This window comes from Centrocercus urophasianus, unplaced genomic scaffold (genome assembly GCF_019232065.1).
Source record: "Centrocercus urophasianus isolate 14NV4802_14NV808 unplaced genomic scaffold, USGS_Curo_1.0 seq_11, whole genome shotgun sequence".
In the NCBI taxonomy this organism is placed as follows: Eukaryota; Metazoa; Chordata; class Aves; order Galliformes; family Phasianidae; genus Centrocercus; species Centrocercus urophasianus.
In genome coordinates, this window is record NW_024884253.1 from 50085716 (window position 1) to 50104374 (window position 18659).

Consider the following 18659-nt stretch of genomic DNA (forward strand, 5'->3'; position numbering starts at 1 on the left):
ACATGTTTTGCTTCCTTTGCTGAGCTTGTCCAGATATTTGCTGGAAGATACTAAATAGTTGTTTCATTCAGATAGTTGATAAAGTGATTGCAATCCGTCAAATATCAGCTCACAAGGCAGTCAGGATCCAGATCTCCCCAGATAATGCTATGTGATCTTTCTCTTGGTCCTTTATTCAAGATTGCCCTTAAAATTACAGAATGTGCTCTGTGTAACATTTAACTTAGTTACAGAACTAAGATCTGTCTGTATAGTTTTATCAATATACGTATAAAGATTATGAGCCTGAGACTGTCCTTTCAGAAGGAAGGAGAAATGTAATGAATCCAAGCAGATGTGAATGCAGTTCAAGGAGGGTCTGCCTGTGTCGGTCTAAACCTTTGGTTTTATTAGTGCTTCATTCTTGGTTTGTGTTTTGCAGCAGCTCATCTGCTTGCACCTCTGGGAATAAAATGTCTGATTGCACGCAGTAGAAAAATTTTGTCCTTCGTAAAATAAGTAAATAAGTAACCTTTCCTCTTCCTTCTCTTTGTGCTATTCTTCATCTCTCTCTCTGAGATCCTTCATAAGAGAAGCTGCAGATGATGAGTCTCATTTCTGCTGGAGCCTGTTAACCTTTCTGTGTGAATGACAGTTTTCCAGATTGAAGTCTTAGCCAGTGTTTATGTTAAGAAGAGGGTTAATGATGATCCCCATGGGCCTCTCGCTCGAAAAGCAAAAACATCTGCTAAGCCAAATAGTGGTTAGTTTGCTAAATTTAGAAGGAAAGAAATGCATTTCCCAAAATTCACACTGCTTCTTAGCAAATTTAGGGAACAGTGGTGGCAAGCAGTTATGGAAGTCATACTGTTTATTCATTTTTGAGTTTAGTTCGTATTTTTTCAATTAAAAGAAATTAGATTGCTGTTATTAAGCAGAAAGAAGGTACTCAACATATATATCTGAAACATCTAATGTAGTTGAGCTTTCCATGTATTTGTTTAGGTTGATAGTTGGACATATGCCAAAGCCTGCAAAGCCTTTTTGTAGAGATATTCTGCAGTATGTATTGAGAAGAGACTATTCAGCAGCTAAGAAACTGAGGCTGAAATCAACGTCTACTAGGAAGCTCTCTTAACTAAGCTCATATACCAGCAGCATTCTTTCACAGGATTTATCCATCTTTCCTCATCACACTTGATTCTGACTCTTGCCAGCCATCTGACTTGTGGGAGAGTCACCTGCTGAATTGTGATGAGCTTTTGGTTGCGATAGTCGTGACTGACAGTTGTGTCTTTGCCTTTGATATGTCGGCTTAAGTCATCATCTGTGAATTGTGTTTAAACTAGAGCTCTACTGCTTCACAAGGCTAATGTGATAGAGCATCTCACGTTGTCTTTGCTATGGATGGCTTCGCTGTGGCTTGGTGCTAGTTGTAGCCATGATAACAGAATGGGACAGGTACATGCTTCCCAACCAAACTGTTGGTACCCCCCAGTGGGCTGCATATAGATCTGATCACAAAATCATAGAATGCCTGGGGTGAGAAGGGAGCATGGAGTTCAACTAATCCAACGTTGCAGTTTCAGCAGGGCCACGTGAGGCAGGGTGCCCAGGACCACATCTCCAAGGAGGAGACTCAGAGCCTCTGAGCAACCTGTGCCAGTACTGTCACCCAGGGTCCGTTGTTTGCCCAGAGTCCATCTCAGTATGTTCACCACTCTCCCTTGGTAGCCCATTTGTTGCAACAGCTGTTCTCGCTCTGAGGACGCGACATCTTGAAAAACCAGGCATCCCAATCAGCCACGTGCTGCTCACGTACTGATCACACATGGAGGTCAAGCAGCTCTCCTGTACATGGTCTCCAGTGGTCTCACGAGCCCCAGATGAAGGGCTGGCAGGAGGTTTTAAAGCACAAATTCTTCTAGATTGAATAATTTCTTTACTGTGCGGGTAACAACGCTTAGAACAGCTGTCCACAGAGGTCGTTGAGTTTTCTTCTCTGAAAGTTCCCAAGACCAGCTTAGACACCTTCCTGTGCAACCAGCTGTAGGGATCTGCTTTAGCGAGGCGCTGGGCTGGGTGATATCCAGAGGTCCCTTCCAGCCCCTGTGGCTCTGCGATTCTGTGAAATTCAGAACTGCAGTCCTCGATTGCCGTGCCCACAGAGGCCTCGCTCAGCGTTTGTCTGCAGCCAGCCGGGCAGCAGGCAGGGAGCTGGGTGAGCACATGCTGCCCTCTGCAGTCTCTCTCCTCTCTGCTCCGCAGCCCCAGCATGCATGCGGTTTGACGGCTTTCTTTTCCAAGCCCGTTTTTCAATCTCCCTTTCCACCCACAGGACAGGCTGAAGAGACGGTTATAGCGTGATAATGTCAGTATTGAAATAGGGAGAAGAGGGAAGTCCTGGGAAACCGGTGCTCTTAGAAGATGCCAAAAATACACGTCAATCAATACCAATACGTAAATCTGTGGACTATAAATAAACACAAAATTTCACTAGCGTCTTCAGTGTTTGCACTGGCTATTTTTCTGCATCAGCTTAAGCAGCAATTGGTATTGAAAATCAGAATAAAGAGTGGATTAGAACAGCTCTCATCACCCTGTGCTCCTGCCTTGCAAGTGCTCACTTCTACACCTTTCCTCAGGGGAGACAGCCACAAAGCAGCACACTGGGCGAGGGCGACACTCTGCTGCTGCAGGGGAGCTGTATTTAAAGCACAGTGCCTGTTTGCATTTGACAGGAAAATCCTCAACTATTAAATGCTAGCAACGTCTTTTGGGAGATTTCTATTGATATCTTCAGTAAATGACTTAGGAAAATAAATCCTTTAGGGGTTAGAATGATACTGGAGGCTCTTTTCATTATGTCTTTCTCAGGAACCATGAAGCATATGAGAATAATGTGAGGTTGCTCAAAACCCAACTGTGGAGCCAAAGGTATCCTCCAAACCAGAAATCCATAATTTCCAATTTTAAAATTGTGCGCAAGGCACTAACAAGGTTGTAATCCCTGAGCTGATTAGTACCTGTATATAAACATTCAAATATTGATTTTGTCTCTGATTACTTTAGCAGGTAAAAGAAAAAAGAAGAAAAGGGGGTCAGTTTCAGCTCCCTAGAGATCTGGGATAAGTTCTCACTGTGAAATACCTAACTTGCATGACAGTTATCATAATCCAAGCATAGCAGAATTCTAAGTCTTGGTCTTGAATGACATCATGTAGTAGGTTATAGTGGGTGCTTCTACTGGTTTGGGAGCCTGGCTAAGGAATTTGCAGAGCCTTCTGTGATCCTTCAGAAGCAGAAAGTTTGCAGACTCCAGCCACTTACCTGAGGATAACTTTGAGATTCTTCATTCTGACAACTTCAAGCTATAGTGTTACCAGGATTTTAGCATTAGCTTGATTTCTTGTTTTCTGCAGAGATTTTTTTTATTCCAGGCCTTTGAAATGTTAGGGGGAAAACAGAAAAAAAAACAGTTGAGCTAGAAAAAGATTCATTAGAGTGTGTAGTTCATTGTATTGATATGCTGTTTAGCACCTTATCTTTCCAATTCTTTGAATGTCAAAATACACTTATAAATAGAGCATGTCTTTTTGTGTCTGTAGTATTTCTCAAGGCATGATTTTTTTTTAATTGTGATTTCGTGGGGTCAGGATATCTGTACAGAACCTTGTAGTGATTTACCCAGTGAGAAAAAGATTTTCATGTACGATTACCTCCTCTTTATTTGTGCATTTATGAATCCTTTTTTCAGAAATTCTTATGTAGCTGCTAATGCTGCTCAAATTGCCATGGTTTTTAAAGAGAATAATGCTTATTGATAGTTCCCACATGCACTGGCAGGCACATCTAAAACCTGTACTTTTGTGTTCACAGCTTGCATAATGTAAAACGTAGAGATTGCTTGTCAAACTAAGTGTCAGCTGAGTTTCCTAGGAAACTCACTGAAGATATTTATAAAGCTACAGATCAGCTTAATAATAGATATAATAATGTCAGTAGCTCGTGATTGTTGTTTTTTTAACTTTATCTGTCCATTTTTCTTTTGCTTTAATTTGTTAGCGTACCAAATGGCTGTATTTCCAAACAGACCTTCCTTTCAGTGTCTTCCTTCCAGTTTATTTAAAAAAAAAAAAAGTGATCTGGGCCATTCCACATCAGGTAATACAGACCAACCTACAGCAAAATTAAGGAGAATGTTGATGTCCTACTCATTATCAGAACAAGAAAATAAACCAGAACTGAGAAGTAGAAATACAAATATTGTGTTATAGTTGTATTCACACTTGAGTTGGAAGCCTGAGTTTAAAGTTCATTGCATTTACATGCAAAACAGTTATTGCAGAATTATCATCAGTATTGAGTGCAGTTTTCTGTAGAAGATGCATAAGTAGAAGACCTGTCAGTACTGAGATAAAATGTAGTTCTGTCAAAATAATTCTATCCTTCAGCTGAAAAAGACATGAGTTAAAAAGAGAGGATTGGTGATGCTGATGTCCATTTTCATTCCTTTCTCTGCTATTCTTTTTTCCTCACACTGATCCTTTGAGCCGAGATTCAGGAATTATCGTATCTTAAGCACTGTACATTTGCTCGGGTATGCAACATGTGAGGCTGCATGTATGTAAGAGTGTATATTACACCAGACCATAATTATGAAAGGCATTTAATATTAGTAGAAATTAATGTTATTTAGAAAAAGAAAAGTCATTGTTTTCACATTTTAATTCAGCAGCGAGACTGAATGTGTTTAGAAGTACTGACTCTTTATCTCATCTGGAATCCATTACTTGTACTTGCTACAGAAATTTGCCTGTCAGAGCTATTTTTTGATTCTGTGCTAATTAGCCAAGTAAGGAGCTTCTATGAAGGATGTTCAAGAATTGATTTCCCTTCAAGGAAGTCCAGACTCTACAAAACTCAGTGCTCATTCATTTTACTTCCAAAAGAAATCCTAGGAAACCATCACACACCAGAAAAGTTAATGTTAGGTAAAGCTAAGAAATTTAGCCCAGTCCTAATAGAGGTCAAATGTTGCTTTATTGGATGCCAGTGGTATCACTGCAGCCTGATAGAGTGGCTAGCATTTAGAACCCTGTAAATCACTGCCTTCATTTCAGTATAGATGACATGTGGCCAGCGGCCTTAGAAGCGTAAAAACGTTACAGCTATCTAAACTGATCTTTATTAAGCACTTTGTTGAACAGAGCTGTCTCTTACCTGTGGCATTCCCATTAAGGATGTTTGAAACATATTCTTTTACTTGGAACATGACTTAGGCCAATATCAAGAACATAACTGCCAATGCTGACAGCCAATAACCATCCTAAAATGCATGTGTACAGGGGAGAGGTATGCATCGATGCTGAGTTACTTAATCATTTTGGATCAATGCTACCAACATGACGTTGGTGTGTTTTGAAGAGTCAAGATGTGATTTATATATCACCTCCAGCAGTAATGCTTCTGCAACAAAAGTACTGATTTGTTTAGTCTAGTGGGATTTGGGATGGGGTCATGTTTGTGTACAAACACTTGCCTTTGCCCACAGTATTAACCATATCAAACTGTTTATAAACTAGACAGAAAATGTCAGGACATATTTGGAGAAACTAGAATGCTGCCCATACAGCTTTGCTAAGGACAGTGAGTACTTGTTGAGGAGGTTCAGCTTGGAAGCATTTTTAATGGGGGTAGGATTGCCATTTTTTTCATCTTATTGTGTGCTGCAAGCTTGAGATTTGCTTGGTGTTCTCAAGGAAAAAAACATTTGAGCAGGTTTTGCCTGAGTGCAGCTGCTTCATCATGGTGACCACAGCTTGCTATAAAGATGTACTTTTATATCTTCACATAAATTTATGGTTGCTTTTGATGGGTGAGGAGTAAAAAGTATGAAGTAAAAAGATGATTTTTCTGTCATGTTTATTCAGGATAATTTTGTCATTAGGCACCCCCTATGTTGTGCTAAACAAGAGTTTTTAAACCTGGTGTTTTAACGTCACACCTTGATAATGCAGGCTGTACATACTGGATTTTTTTTTTTCCTGTTGTAACAGTGGAGGTTCAGAAAGGAAAAAGAGTATAAGTAAATGTATATGCGGCATATTTTCTTTTCCTTTCAGTTAATATCCGTGGGAAAGTACTATGAGAAATACAGTCAGGCTTTTAGAGAGGTGTTTTCAACTGGTCTCTGTGTGTGACCCCGGTGTTAGCAGTGAGTCACATTGCCAGGCAAGAGTTCACTGTTCTCTCCTTCTTTCCCACTGCAATTAAATAAATTCCACATGCACACCCTAGTAAAATCAGGGGAAAAAAAACTTGCCAGTTGATAAAGAAATTGTGATAATACTGTAGAAGGATGAGTCAGTCAGTGGGATATTCACTGCCAAATACCAAATAACAATGCAGAAATTCAAGAGAGGTTTTAAGTCATGCAGGCAGTAAAGGAAAATGAGCCATCTGGGCTCACACAGAATGTAAGAAATGGGTGAAAGTGAGGGAGGAGAACCTGCCTATTTTAGCTCTGCATATAAAATCCCATTTTTATATCCTCGTTATTGCTATTCTAACATGTTGTAGAAAAGAATTAAAGTTTGAAGATCTTTAAAATCATTGGAGAATGTGGTATCCCTTTTTTTTAGTTCCTCTCACTCACCGTATGCATTTTACTGAGTTTTGGCATTGTAAGGATTCAAGACTTGTTAACCTCCACATCATGCAGTTTTTTTTCAAGTTCTTAAGCTGTAGTTGCAGTGTTCAATCAGGTCAGATGCAGGAAACATCTGATCTGAACAGGCATTTTTTAAGTGGACCTCCCAAATTGTGATATTGTACTGCATTGGGTCTGTCTGTGAGTACTACCTAACGATAAGTGTAACAGCACTATATTGAGGCAGTGCCTGGGTAAAGAGCTGTTTGGCTCAGAAATTAGAACTGCAAGCAACATAAGTAAAGCTCTGGGCTCATACATTCACCATTTCACTCGTGTACTACTTTGCAGCTGAAATCTAAACCAGAAAAGGTACTGAAAATGTGCAGTACTAGACAGGATTTTACGTATCTAAATGCATGTTTATTTTTCTTCCAGCTTTTTAGAAAGAATCGACAGCGTCAGCATGGATGACTACACACCCACAGATCAGGTTAGTGTAATTAATGTGATAGGGGCTGAACCAAGACACCCATTTGTACAGATTCTTTATGTAATTTGGTTCAGTCCCAACAGCAGCTGAAATGCAGCAAACCACATAATTACAAAATGCAGTCTAGCTGTTTAAATAATGGATGTTAAAGAAGAAGAAGCTTTTCAATGTTGTAAGCTTGTGTTTTATTGTTGCTATATGTAGGTCGTGATTCCTGTAATACTTCTGTTATTTCTTCTTGCTTCACATTCTGCATGAGCCTTGCAGTGTGCCCTTGCAGCTCGGAAAGCAAATGGTATCCTGGGCTCCATCAGAAGAGGGGTGGCCAGCAGGGACAGGGAGGTGATTGTCCCCCTCTACTCTGCTCTTGTGAAGCCCCATCTAGAGTACTGTGTCCAGGTCTGGAGCTCCCAGTACAAGAAAGAGCTGTTGGAGAGGGTCCAGAGGAGAGCAACAAAGATGATCAGGGGACTGGAGCACCTCCCCTGTTACTGCTCTGTGCCAGTGTCCCACTGCTATCCAGTAGTCTCAGTCAAGATTGTGACCCACGTGATAAACTGCAAATACACATAGTAAAGGAGAACCCTACCCTGGATAATTCAGTCTGTCTACTCAGGGTGTATAAGGAGAGGGAGCTCATTAAAAAAACCAGAAATGATCATCATTTCTCATTGTGTAGTCAGGCTGAAATTCAGAAAATAAAGTGACTTGCCAGAGATGAGACAGGGAGGCATGCGGGGCAGAACTTCTACCTTCAGACCCAGTTCAGGTGTATAACCACAAGCCTGTCCAATTACAAAGACAAGTGTCTTGAATTAGAAGGCAATAAAAAGCAAAACTTATGTAGTCAACCTGATCCAGAATAATTTATTAAAGCCCTCCATACATTTTAAAACAAAAGCAGTTGTGTTGAAATTTACTCCATATAGACCTTGTGGTCTGACTTTGGCATCAATATTACTCTGCTGACAGGAGATGTCAGCAAAGCAAAGCCTTGTTTTTCTTTTTGTTATTTATTGTAGTGTTGCCCTGTTTGTTCTTGCAGGGTCTTTCTCTACCTTGAGCAGTCATTCATCATAGGAGGATTTGGCAGTGGCTTCATTATTCAGCTGTCTCAAAATTTTTCCTGATGTTTCCTTTGGGAAGAAATGTCCTTTGTCTGCAAAGATCAGAAGAGGCTTTTGGTATTTGGCAGGCAGAAAACTTCTGCTCCAGTAGCAGTGCTGGGTAGTCAGGGTTAAAAAACTGCTGGCGATGATGATGGCACAGATTGAGCCAGTTGCTTGAGATGTGCACCATAAATTGCTTTTACCTACCTCCTTTGAGAACCTAGGAAATCATTTTTTTAATTATTAGAAAACGTTATTTATTTATAAAGTACTACTAGCATGAAAAATAAGAAATGCCAGATTTACCTGCAACCTAAATTCTGTTCCCCTGTGCACTGTAATAGAGTTTTAATTACTTAGTCACAAGCTATTATTTCCATAGGATTCCTGTCTCATTCTGTACAAAAGAGGGCAGAATTAATGTTGCCTGGGCAACTGTAAATCTGGAGTTTTCTTGCAGTTGAGTACTTGACTTTACAATACAGACAATGTGTTTTCTTAGTTTTATGTAACTTCAGCATTCATTATCCACGTCACATATAAGATTGTGGGACAATCAGTAAGAGATTTCAGTGTGCACTAAAGAGAACAAGCATACGGTATTCACAAGCCAGATTCAAATACGGTATTTGTGTATCTGTTGTGTCAAAATGGACAGGTATACCAGCAAGTCTGATTGAACTCTAATTAAACAGAACATATCTTTTCAGGGAAAATACTATAGCATGCATTTTAAAGCAAAGTCAGGATAGAAAAGAATGTCACTAATCAGCTTCCATGTTCTCATTTTCAGGACCTATTACGATGCAGAGTTTTGACATCAGGGATTTTTGAAACAAGGTTTCAAGTAGATAAAGTAAATTTCCAGTAAGTCTATTAGTAATGATTTATGAATGTTTTACTAATCTTAACAACTCAGATGTCTGTTTTCATGTCTTCCTGGCATAATTGGGCATAGGGTGAATGTCAGGGTTGTTTGGTTTAGGTGGGTTTTTGTAGCTGTTTCCCTAGATCCCAGTAAAATTCCCTTATACTTCATTGAAAAAATAAAAGATGATACTAGTCATGTATTAGTGCTGCTCTGTTGTGGGGACATTTTTACTAGCTCATTCATTTAGATAGCACTGCAAACTCATACTTTTGGGATGAGATCTGGCAGAACTTAGTGTCATTCCACAAGCCACAATTTGAATACTGGTACAGCTACATGTCTTGCTCCTTCTTTCTTCTCCTTCTGGAGAGCTGCAAGTTCTGTGTTGTGCAGCATCTCTGTTAAAGTACTGCCAGGCTACCTCCACACTGGTTCTCATCCAAAAAGGTAGCAGTGCTGGTGGGGGACAAGTTGCCTTTGTGTTCTTCTCCTTGAACGCCTGTACTCTCTCTACCACACTTCAAAAGATGATGAAACCTCTGTTTATAATACAATAGCCCCAACCATCTATACCATGTGATTTCTGTATACCACAAAGGCAGCAATTTTCTTACTGTATGGATTCGGCAGTACTCTTGCACCCGGGTGGTGGCAACCCCCACTGTCAGTACAAGCTGGGGGACAAAAGGATAGACCACAGCCCTGCCAAAAAGGACTTGGGAGTAGAAGCGATAGTAGCTGGATATGAGCTAGCAGTGTGTCTTTGCAGCCCAGAAAGCCAACTGTATACTGGGCTGCATGGCCAGCAGGTCAGGGGAGGTGATCCTGCCCCTCTGTTCTGTGCTGGTGACGCTTCACCTAAAGTATTGTGTCCAGATGTGGAGTCCTCAGTACAGGAGAGACATGGACATGTTGGAGTGCATTGAGAGGAGGGCCACAGTAATGATCCCAGGTTTAGAGTACCTCTACTACAAGGATGGGCTGAGAGAGCTAGGGCTGTTCAGCCTGAAGAGGAGAAGGCTCTGGGCAGACTTTCAGTATCTAAAAGGGGGCTGTAAGAGAGAAGGGGACAGACTCTTTAGCAGAGTCTGTTGTGAAAGGACAAGGGAAAGTGGTTTCAAGCTAAAAGAGATTTAGACTGGATATAAGGAAGAAGTTTTTTACAATAAGGCTGGTAAGGCAGTGGAACAGGTTGCCCAGATAGGTGATGTGTGCCATGTCCCTGGAGACATCCAAGGTCAAGCTTGATGGAGCTCTGAGCAACCTGATCTGCTGTAGGTGTCGCTGTTCATTGCAGGGGAGTTGGACTAGGTGACCTTTAAAGGTCCCTTCCAACTCAAAGGATTCTATGATTCAGTGATTCTCCCTGGGGTGCGGGGCAGGCGGAGTGGGGCAGTGCTCTGGCATGCAGCACAGCAGCTGCAAACCTCTGTTCCCTTCAGGCAGTTATTTTACTGCTGCTGTCCTCAAAGCTGCCAGATTCATAAACTGAACCCTTGTGCTGCATGCATGCTTTGTGTGACTTTCCTAATGCACATGAGTGACGTAACATCCTATGGCTTTTTAACAGCATGTTTGATGTAGGTGGCCAAAGAGATGAGAGAAGAAAATGGATCCAATGCTTTAACGGTAAGTAAAAATGTTCCACATTTTAATTTCAAATTTGCTTTGTGCAGAGCGAGCAGCTTAGCATTTGTATTGTCTTACGTACACTGAGAACATAGTGCGTCTCTAATAGGGAAGTCCAACATGATAAATATTTTCTTGAGGCCTTTGGGGCAATAGGGGAGCAATGGCAGTATTACCATGAGTGCTGTGATAACAGAAACTTCCTTTCTCTCTCCCTTCTTTCTTCTGTGTGCTTTGTCCAGATGTCACGGCTATAATCTTTGTTGTGGCTTGCAGCAGCTACAACATGGTAATAAGGGAAGACAATAACACAAACAGACTACGGGAATCCCTGGACCTTTTCAAAAGTATCTGGAATAATAGGTAAAATACACCTCTTTTTTTCTCCCACTGCAATTCAGCTACAATCCAACTCCCTACAGATTTAGATTCCTTTTAGCACGTGGTCAGATTGACTGTTCAGAAAATGCCCAAGGCAGGGCCAGGCCATGAGGTGCAATGGCCAGAGTGATGCATGGATACTTAGCCAAATAGCAATATAAATCTATTCCTAGTGGTGAATGAGTAATGACAACACACAGGATTAGGTAATAAAAAGTTTCTAGCATACAGCTCTTAGGATGTTCTACACTGAGAGGTGGCTGATGGTAAAATGAGGAAAAACACTAAGCCAGGTCCCAAAGGTACGTTGTCACAGTGATGGTTAGGCACTAACTGGCTAAGAAGAGAGATTATTTACTTTTGATCATCACATACAAGTCATCTTAACAGACAGCGCCTTTGTGTGGATGAACTATTAGTTAAGACAGTGCGGTTTTCCAGCCTTTGTCTCTTGGTTCAGCAAAACCCAGTGAAGTAGACAGAAATGTCAAATTTCAGGAACTGCCATCATTTTCCAAACTTAATTTCAGAAATCGAGTTTAGAAAACAGTGATTCAAGACTGTTCATGTCAGTGGTATCTACTGGAGATTTTAGAAATGTATGCACAGATCTTATAAATACATCTATCAGCCCAGGTAATAATTAACATAATAATTCCAGTTCCATTATTTTTCTGTTAATCAAGTTCTAAATATTGCATATAGGGACAACCAGTAAATTTTCCATTGGTGTGATGTGTTTCCTTTGATAAATGTGTCAGAAATAATTCAAACATATGGTTTGTTTCTGACAGGTGGTTACGGACCATTTCTATCATTTTATTCTTGAATAAGCAGGACATGCTGGCTGAAAAAGTCTTGGCAGGGAAATCAAAAATTGAAGATTACTTTCCTGAATACGCGCATTACACCGTACCTGAGGATGGTAAGATTTTTACCACTTGAGGGATTTAACTAGCTGGAATAGCTCGTTCCATTGCTCTGTCTCATACACACACACATGCACATTCACAAACACACACATGTTGTTGTTCAGTGTGTGTGAGGTCAGGCAGCTGCTCCATCCTGTACTGCCCATGCTGCTGTGTGTGGATCAGTGGATGCTGAGGACATGGCACATGGCCCAGTGCTGCCTCAGGCTCAGGAGGCTCTGGGTGCTGGGGGGTCTGGCAGAGACACGGCTTACGTCCTCCTTTGCCCATCAACAGCAGCTTAGGTTATAGAAGTAAAGGTAATAATGAGGTGTGTGCACCTTCCATTCAGGCTGAAACATTGAGAGTCTAATAATGAGTTTCAAATGCAAAGAATAAATAAACTTTCCCAAAATCTGAGTTAGGTGGGCACTAGTTCTATAACCATAGGGGTTTCAGAAATCTTCAGTCACTGTCACATGAATCTCTCTGTACCAAGAGTAGACCCCACTAAAACTGAGAGTTTGGGTAAATTATTAAAATGAACATTTCCCATAGTAAAGCAAGTTGCCAGAATAAGGTAGCTTTTCATTTTTCTCAGCAGGATTTCACAGTAGATATCCTGAGTGATTCAGAATATCCACACACAAACCAGCTCTCTGTCTTTAACCCATGGTTGCTCATTTATTCCCTAACTTTAGACAATGTTATTTAAGGACAAAAGCACAGAACTGTAAGCCACTGGTTATGCAGCTGCTCTCTGTTTACCCCTGCTGCTCCAGATAAGAGTAGAAAATATTTCCATATTCAGATAAATTCTGTCCTTTATCACATTACGCTTAAAAGCATTTAATGTGGTATCTTAGTCAAGGAGAAACCACACCAAAGGGAAGTGGATAGATTATCTCTTCCCTGCACTGTTTAATTTTCACACTTAGGGTAAATACAGAGGTAGATAGAGATGACTTAACCTCCTGACAGACAGCACCAAGTAATGAGTCTCGTGTACAACAAGATTTTAATCTCGGACCCTTTGTATGTTTAAGTGGCAGTACATCTAAGTAATCTTCCCACGTGGGGCCTGGAAGAAAAATACATTTTTATAAAGCATTTGTAATGCTATGGCATTTCTTCAAGTGTAACCTTGCACTGAATCTTGCACTGTTTTTTTAAACCCAAATTCCTGCTTTTAGAATCTCTGCTCCAGAGGTGCTCTCGTGTTGCACAAGCCAGAGAGCTCTTCTTGTAATCTTATTTTCTGATAAAGATAAATCCCAACTGCCACTTCTTTTATTACCTATGTGAACAAATTTATGGATGTGAGTAAATCTCTTCACGTGTGAGAAATGACACTTGCAAAAACATCAGTAATGTTCAGGTCCCTGAGAGATACCAAATGCTTAGAAGTTTATTTCAGATTTTACAGTACCTTTCCATTTTAGAGTTGTGTATCCAGAGTCTCATGTGGATGTTCACTATTTTAATTTCTGTATCAAGGGACTACTTCCTCCTCACTAAATCTTCTGTTGTGAAAAAGAGAATATTGATTGCCTTTCCTGTTTCTCATATAACTTATTTTTAATTGAACAGCAACACCAGATGCAGGAGAAGACCCCAAAGTCACAAGAGCCAAGTTCTTCATCCGGGATGAGTTCTTAGTGAGTAATTTTGATCTTATGTATGATCCTATCATAGGAAACACAGGCAGATGGCATCGTTTATTTAGGGAAAACTGACGAGGTTTTGCAGAAAGCTCGAAGGAGAGGGGAGTCTCTGGCAATTCCCTAATTCTTTTCAGCTGCCTGTCTTACAGAACTTTCTCCAGTGCTTGCACATTTTTCTGCCCGTTTATTGTAAAGTCACCTGCCTCCTATCTATCTCTTGGATACAAGCAATTATCAGTCACGCAATCACAGCTTCCTTCCAGAACCAGGGGGCTTCATCCAAAATAACTAACGTCTTCAGTCATACCAAGTCAATCTAGCCAAGCAGGATTGGAGACCAGAACTAAGGCTTAGAACTTTGAATATTGCCTTACTTATAGAAACTGTATGGGGGTGTTTGAGAGAACAAGTTTAAACATTAGAATGAAGATGTTTAAAGTCATTATGCGTTTACAGATATTGTTAGGATTTATAGCAGTTGAATCAACAGCAAAGAATGAAGCAATTAATTGTGTTCACAGTTTGGGGATTTCCATTCACTGCCTTAACCTTCCTGATTATGAGGAAAATAATCAGATTGCACTGTGTTGAATAAGAGTTACCAAGAAAAGAACACTGTGAGCCAAATCTCTCTGCAGTAGTGCCGAAGTGCTGTGAAGCAGATGACACTGAGGGTGTCCAGTTTGGAAGGGGGGTCCAAGAGAACCAGATTACAGGAAAACTGGGGCAAGACTCCTCACCTTTTTGTGTAAATAAATACACCAAGGGCGAGATTCTCACCTTTGATGACTCACGTGCGTTGTACTAAGGAGGCCACCTGCAAACCAAGCAGAGAGGCAATGGGCTTTGCAACCACATTAAAAGCCAGCTATGCATCTGCAGAAGCTCTTGGTAGACACAGGTGCTATGGGTGCAGGATAAGAGTTTGGGCTGGGCCCAGCACCTGCCAGCAGCAGACAGCTTGTCCTGTAGCTCTGGCAGAGAGTGTCTCCTACATGAGGAATTGTCAGGTGCCTCTCTCCTGGCTTTGTGCTTTGTATTTTTCAACATGATGTAGCCATTTAACAGTTGCTTTAAACCTTGCACCGGTTTGAGAGGAAGTCTTGTGAATGAGGCATTTCTGGTCAGATGTGTGGTCTGAAGAGCCTGTGTGCATCCTTCTTAATGTTGGCAGCCAGGGTCAGAGGTCAGTGGCCCTGTGACCAGAGGGGATAGAGAGAAACAGTCCAGTGGGGAGGGGAGCTGGAAGGAAGAGGTGTTCATTTTCAGCCTGCAGCCTTCTTGACTCTGCTTGTGTACGTTTCTGTCTAAGTCTTTTCACTTATGACCTTGTCCTGCCCTGCCATGTTTTATGCCATGACTCAAACAAGTCTGATTTTACTCTTTTATTATCATTCTTACTGTGGGAGCAGGTGTGCATAAGTCAGGGATTTATATGAAAATCATAACTGCTTCAAGACCCTATAGCTCCCCTTCAGCTCACCAGGCTGTAGATACACATGCTTTTGTGTTCCAGGTGAATTTAAAATAAATAATTTGAATACAGGAGGATAAATATAAAATCCTCTCTGACAAATTCAGCTGCAAGGTAATGTGTGAGCATGAGGAAGGCAAAATACATTGGCCACTGATATTGGAATCAGTGTAGCTGCCCGTGGCATCCACTGCATTCAGCTGTGCAGTGCTGATGGAACTGGAGCCATTAATTTTTAACCATGGAAAATGCTGGGTGCGGCCTGGCAGGGAGCTCACCACTGCTGCTGGGCTTCCCATCAGCTCTGCTGTCAGCAGCAACGTTTTCTCTTTGGCATCCCCCATTGCAGGAAACGTGCTTTATAGGAAATTCCCCTTCCTTCTGACATGGGCAGAGGGCACAGGAGCATCCTTTCTCCTCCCATGCTCTTCATTTCTCATTGTTCAGCATCCTCCCTATCCCTATCTCTTGGTGTTCTGTACACAGGATTCTCCATCTGCTGATATTTTAATACACTGCCAGTATGAAGGCAATCGCTGTTAAATCAGAGGCATGGCCGCTCCAATTCATTCTGGTTTTTAAAAAGCTGTTTCAGGAGCTGCTGTTCAAAGGCAGTGTCTGAATGCTTGTGTCCTCGCTGGGAACTGTCATCCCCTCCCCTAGATATCAAAAAACCTTAAATGAGAGACCTGCCAGGGCCCAAAGACTACAGTCTTAGAAATTGATCCTTTGACCAAGTATCACCAGAGCAGTGATGCATAGGAGTGGCTGCGCGAGATAAGCACAGGCAAGCACTTAATGAAAGAACAATTATTTTAGTGAAGCACAAGGAAAAGACTGAACATTATTAAATTGGTAGGGCTTGGCTCTGAAGACAGTCTTGCTTCCTTCCAGCAAACAGCTGCTGTAAGCACACTGTGCAGAGATGCTGTTGTGCTCATTGCAGTGTGCTGAGATCATGCTGCTTGAAGGGAACTGCCTGAAGGAGGAGGAAAGCACTGCAGCAGTTAGAGGCTGCAGAAGTAGGTGGAGCTCAGTGCAAAGGGGTCGAGCATCCCTGCAAGCACTCAGAGCAGACCTCTAGGGTGCCTGAGTTGGGAATGGTGGTGAATGGAGTTAAATTCAGCTGACCACGAATCACTAGTGGTGTTCCATAATGGCCAGCTAGTATTGGGGTCTGTCCTGTTTAATATCTTCAATGATGATCTGGATGAGGGGATTGAGTGTACTCTCAGTCCTGCACTTTGGTCACAACAATGAAAGGCTACAGGCCTGGTGATGGAAAGCTGCACGGAGGAAAAGGATCTGGGGGTGTTAGTTGACAGCCAGCTGAATGCGAGCCAGCAGTGTGCACAGGTGGCCAAGAAGGCCAATGGCATCCTGAGTTGTATCAGAAATAGTGCAGCCAGCAGGAGCAGGGAAGTGATTCTCTCTCTCTGCTCTGCGGTGGTGAGGCTGCACCTTGTTCAGTTTTGGGCCCCTCACTACAAGAAAGACAGAGGCCCTGGAGCGTGTCCAGAGAAGGGCAATGGAGTTGTGAGGGGTCTGGAACAGATGAGGGAACTGGGATTGTTCAGTGGAGGAGTGGAGGCTCAGGGGAGACCTTATCACTCTTTACAACCTGAAGGGAGGTTGTGGCAAGATGGAGGTGCGCCTCTTCTCCCATGTAACAGTGATGGGATGAGAGGTAATGGCCTGAAGTTGCACCAGGAGAGGGTCAGGGTAGATGTTAGGGAAAATCTTGTCCAAAAGAGTGGCGCAGCATTGGAAGCAGCTGCCCAAGGAGGAGGTGGAGTCACCATCCCTGGAGGTGATTCATGATGAGGCGCTGAGGGACATTGTTAGAGTGCGTGGTGGTGGTAGGCTGATGGTTGGACGGGAAGATCTTAGAAATCCTCTCCAAACTCAATGTTTCTATGATTCTAAAAACAGCAGTAATTAGAAGCAGTGATCTAAAAAAAAACAGGCTGCACCATCATCTTAGGGCCAACTTTTCTTCTTTTTCCTCCAAGGAAAAAGATTTAGTAACTGGACTCTCTTTACTGCATTTGAGTGACATGTTACCATCATGTAGATCTGCAAGGGGAAAAAAAAAAATAAAGAGAGAAGCAGATGATGCATTAAAAACAGAAGCACTACTGCACTTCTTAGTGTTTCTATAGTAGCACCACACACAGTTGATTTCCAGGCATGACATTGTCTGTTCAGCACTAAGGCTCTGGTTACCCCCACAGTTACAAGATGGTGATCTCCCCAAACATTTCTAGCAGGTTTGGAAGCCTGTATCCTGTACGTGGAAAAACAGAATTAGCATTTTAATTGAGTTTCAGAATTTTGCCACTATTTAAGTAATTTGTAAAACTTTTCCATTTCTTTATTGTTTAGTGTAATTCATGCTTCAGGTATGGTCTGAACAACTGACCCGTCAACTGAACAGGGTGTTAAATCTGTATTTCTCATTAAGGTAATTCCTGAGCTAGGTATTAAATATAGCATAGTAAAATGGAATTCTTGTTTAGTATATATTTAGAAGCCCTGTGTTTAATCAGCGTAGAGTGTCTCCGTTTTCCTGCAAATCTCTGCAACTTCTTATTGATCTAATTATGTAAATCATTGCTTTTAAATGTCAGTCATTTGCATATCTAGCTGTGCATATTGAAAAGGCCTTTCCCATGAGTAAAACAAATCTCTGTGTTACAGTCCAGAGAGAAAAAGCATTGCCCAGATAGAAAAAAAGCACTGCCTTTTGTTGCTTAACCGCTGGAACTTGTAACAACATTCAGGGAGGATTTACCAAAGGATTATGCTAAGAATTGACCTTCTTCTTTCATGCATAGTCTTCAAGATATATGATCCAGGATGGACTTACATCAGTCAGTCCTACAGTGGCAGGGAACAAAGTTACAATTTTTAACATACCGTAAGATGCTGAGGCTTTTTAACAAGATAACCAGAGATCTGGTTGATGCTAGAGCTTCACTTAGCAGCCTGAAGGGTTGTGCAGCAGTGAATGTGTAACTCCAAGTGGTGTGATGTGTGCTGGCTCTGTGTGCCTGCTGCTGTTCCACAGGGACTCAGCCTCTGTCCTGGGAATTCCAGTGTGCTTCAGGCTCAGAAGTGACACCAAGTCTTCAGGAGCTCAAAAACGTATCACATAATGACACTACAAAGAAAAAGGAGAGAATAATTGCTAGGGTAGAGCTTGGCAGGATGCAGCACTGCTCACAGCACAAGTTTGCTGTATGGTGATGAACAGAGTGCCAGTACACCCATCCCATAATATCATCCATCACTCTTTTTTCCCTCCATTTCAAAATTGTGATTTGTTTTGGAACACCCTGAAGTCCTTCCTTTTTTTATTTCAGCTGTTAGGTATATGATGCGCCATTTCCCAGGTTTTGGGTCTCTAATAAGGCCACAGGTCACTGGGAGGGGAAACTGGTAGGGAGCAGCCCCCAGCAGGCCCCCTAACCCTTCTCCCTGCCTGTTTCCACAG

The 18659-nt window shown here is 41.8% G+C and overlaps 1 protein-coding gene across 2 annotated transcripts in view; it reads left to right on the plus strand.

Moving 5' to 3' along the window:
• The window catches only part of GNAL (G protein subunit alpha L), a 182484-nt gene that overhangs the window by 158762 nt on the left and 5063 nt on the right, over nt 1–18659 (plus strand). For both annotated transcript variants that reach the window (XM_042833594.1, XM_042833605.1), the window contains exons 6-11: nt 7070–7124; nt 9027–9100; nt 10675–10733; nt 10976–11096; nt 11909–12039; nt 13616–13683. In XM_042833594.1, coding sequence (XP_042689528.1) covers nt 7070–7124; nt 9027–9100; nt 10675–10733; nt 10976–11096; nt 11909–12039; nt 13616–13683 — 508 coding nt within the window. The remainder of the gene's footprint in view (nt 1–7069; nt 7125–9026; nt 9101–10674; nt 10734–10975; nt 11097–11908; nt 12040–13615; nt 13684–18659) is intronic.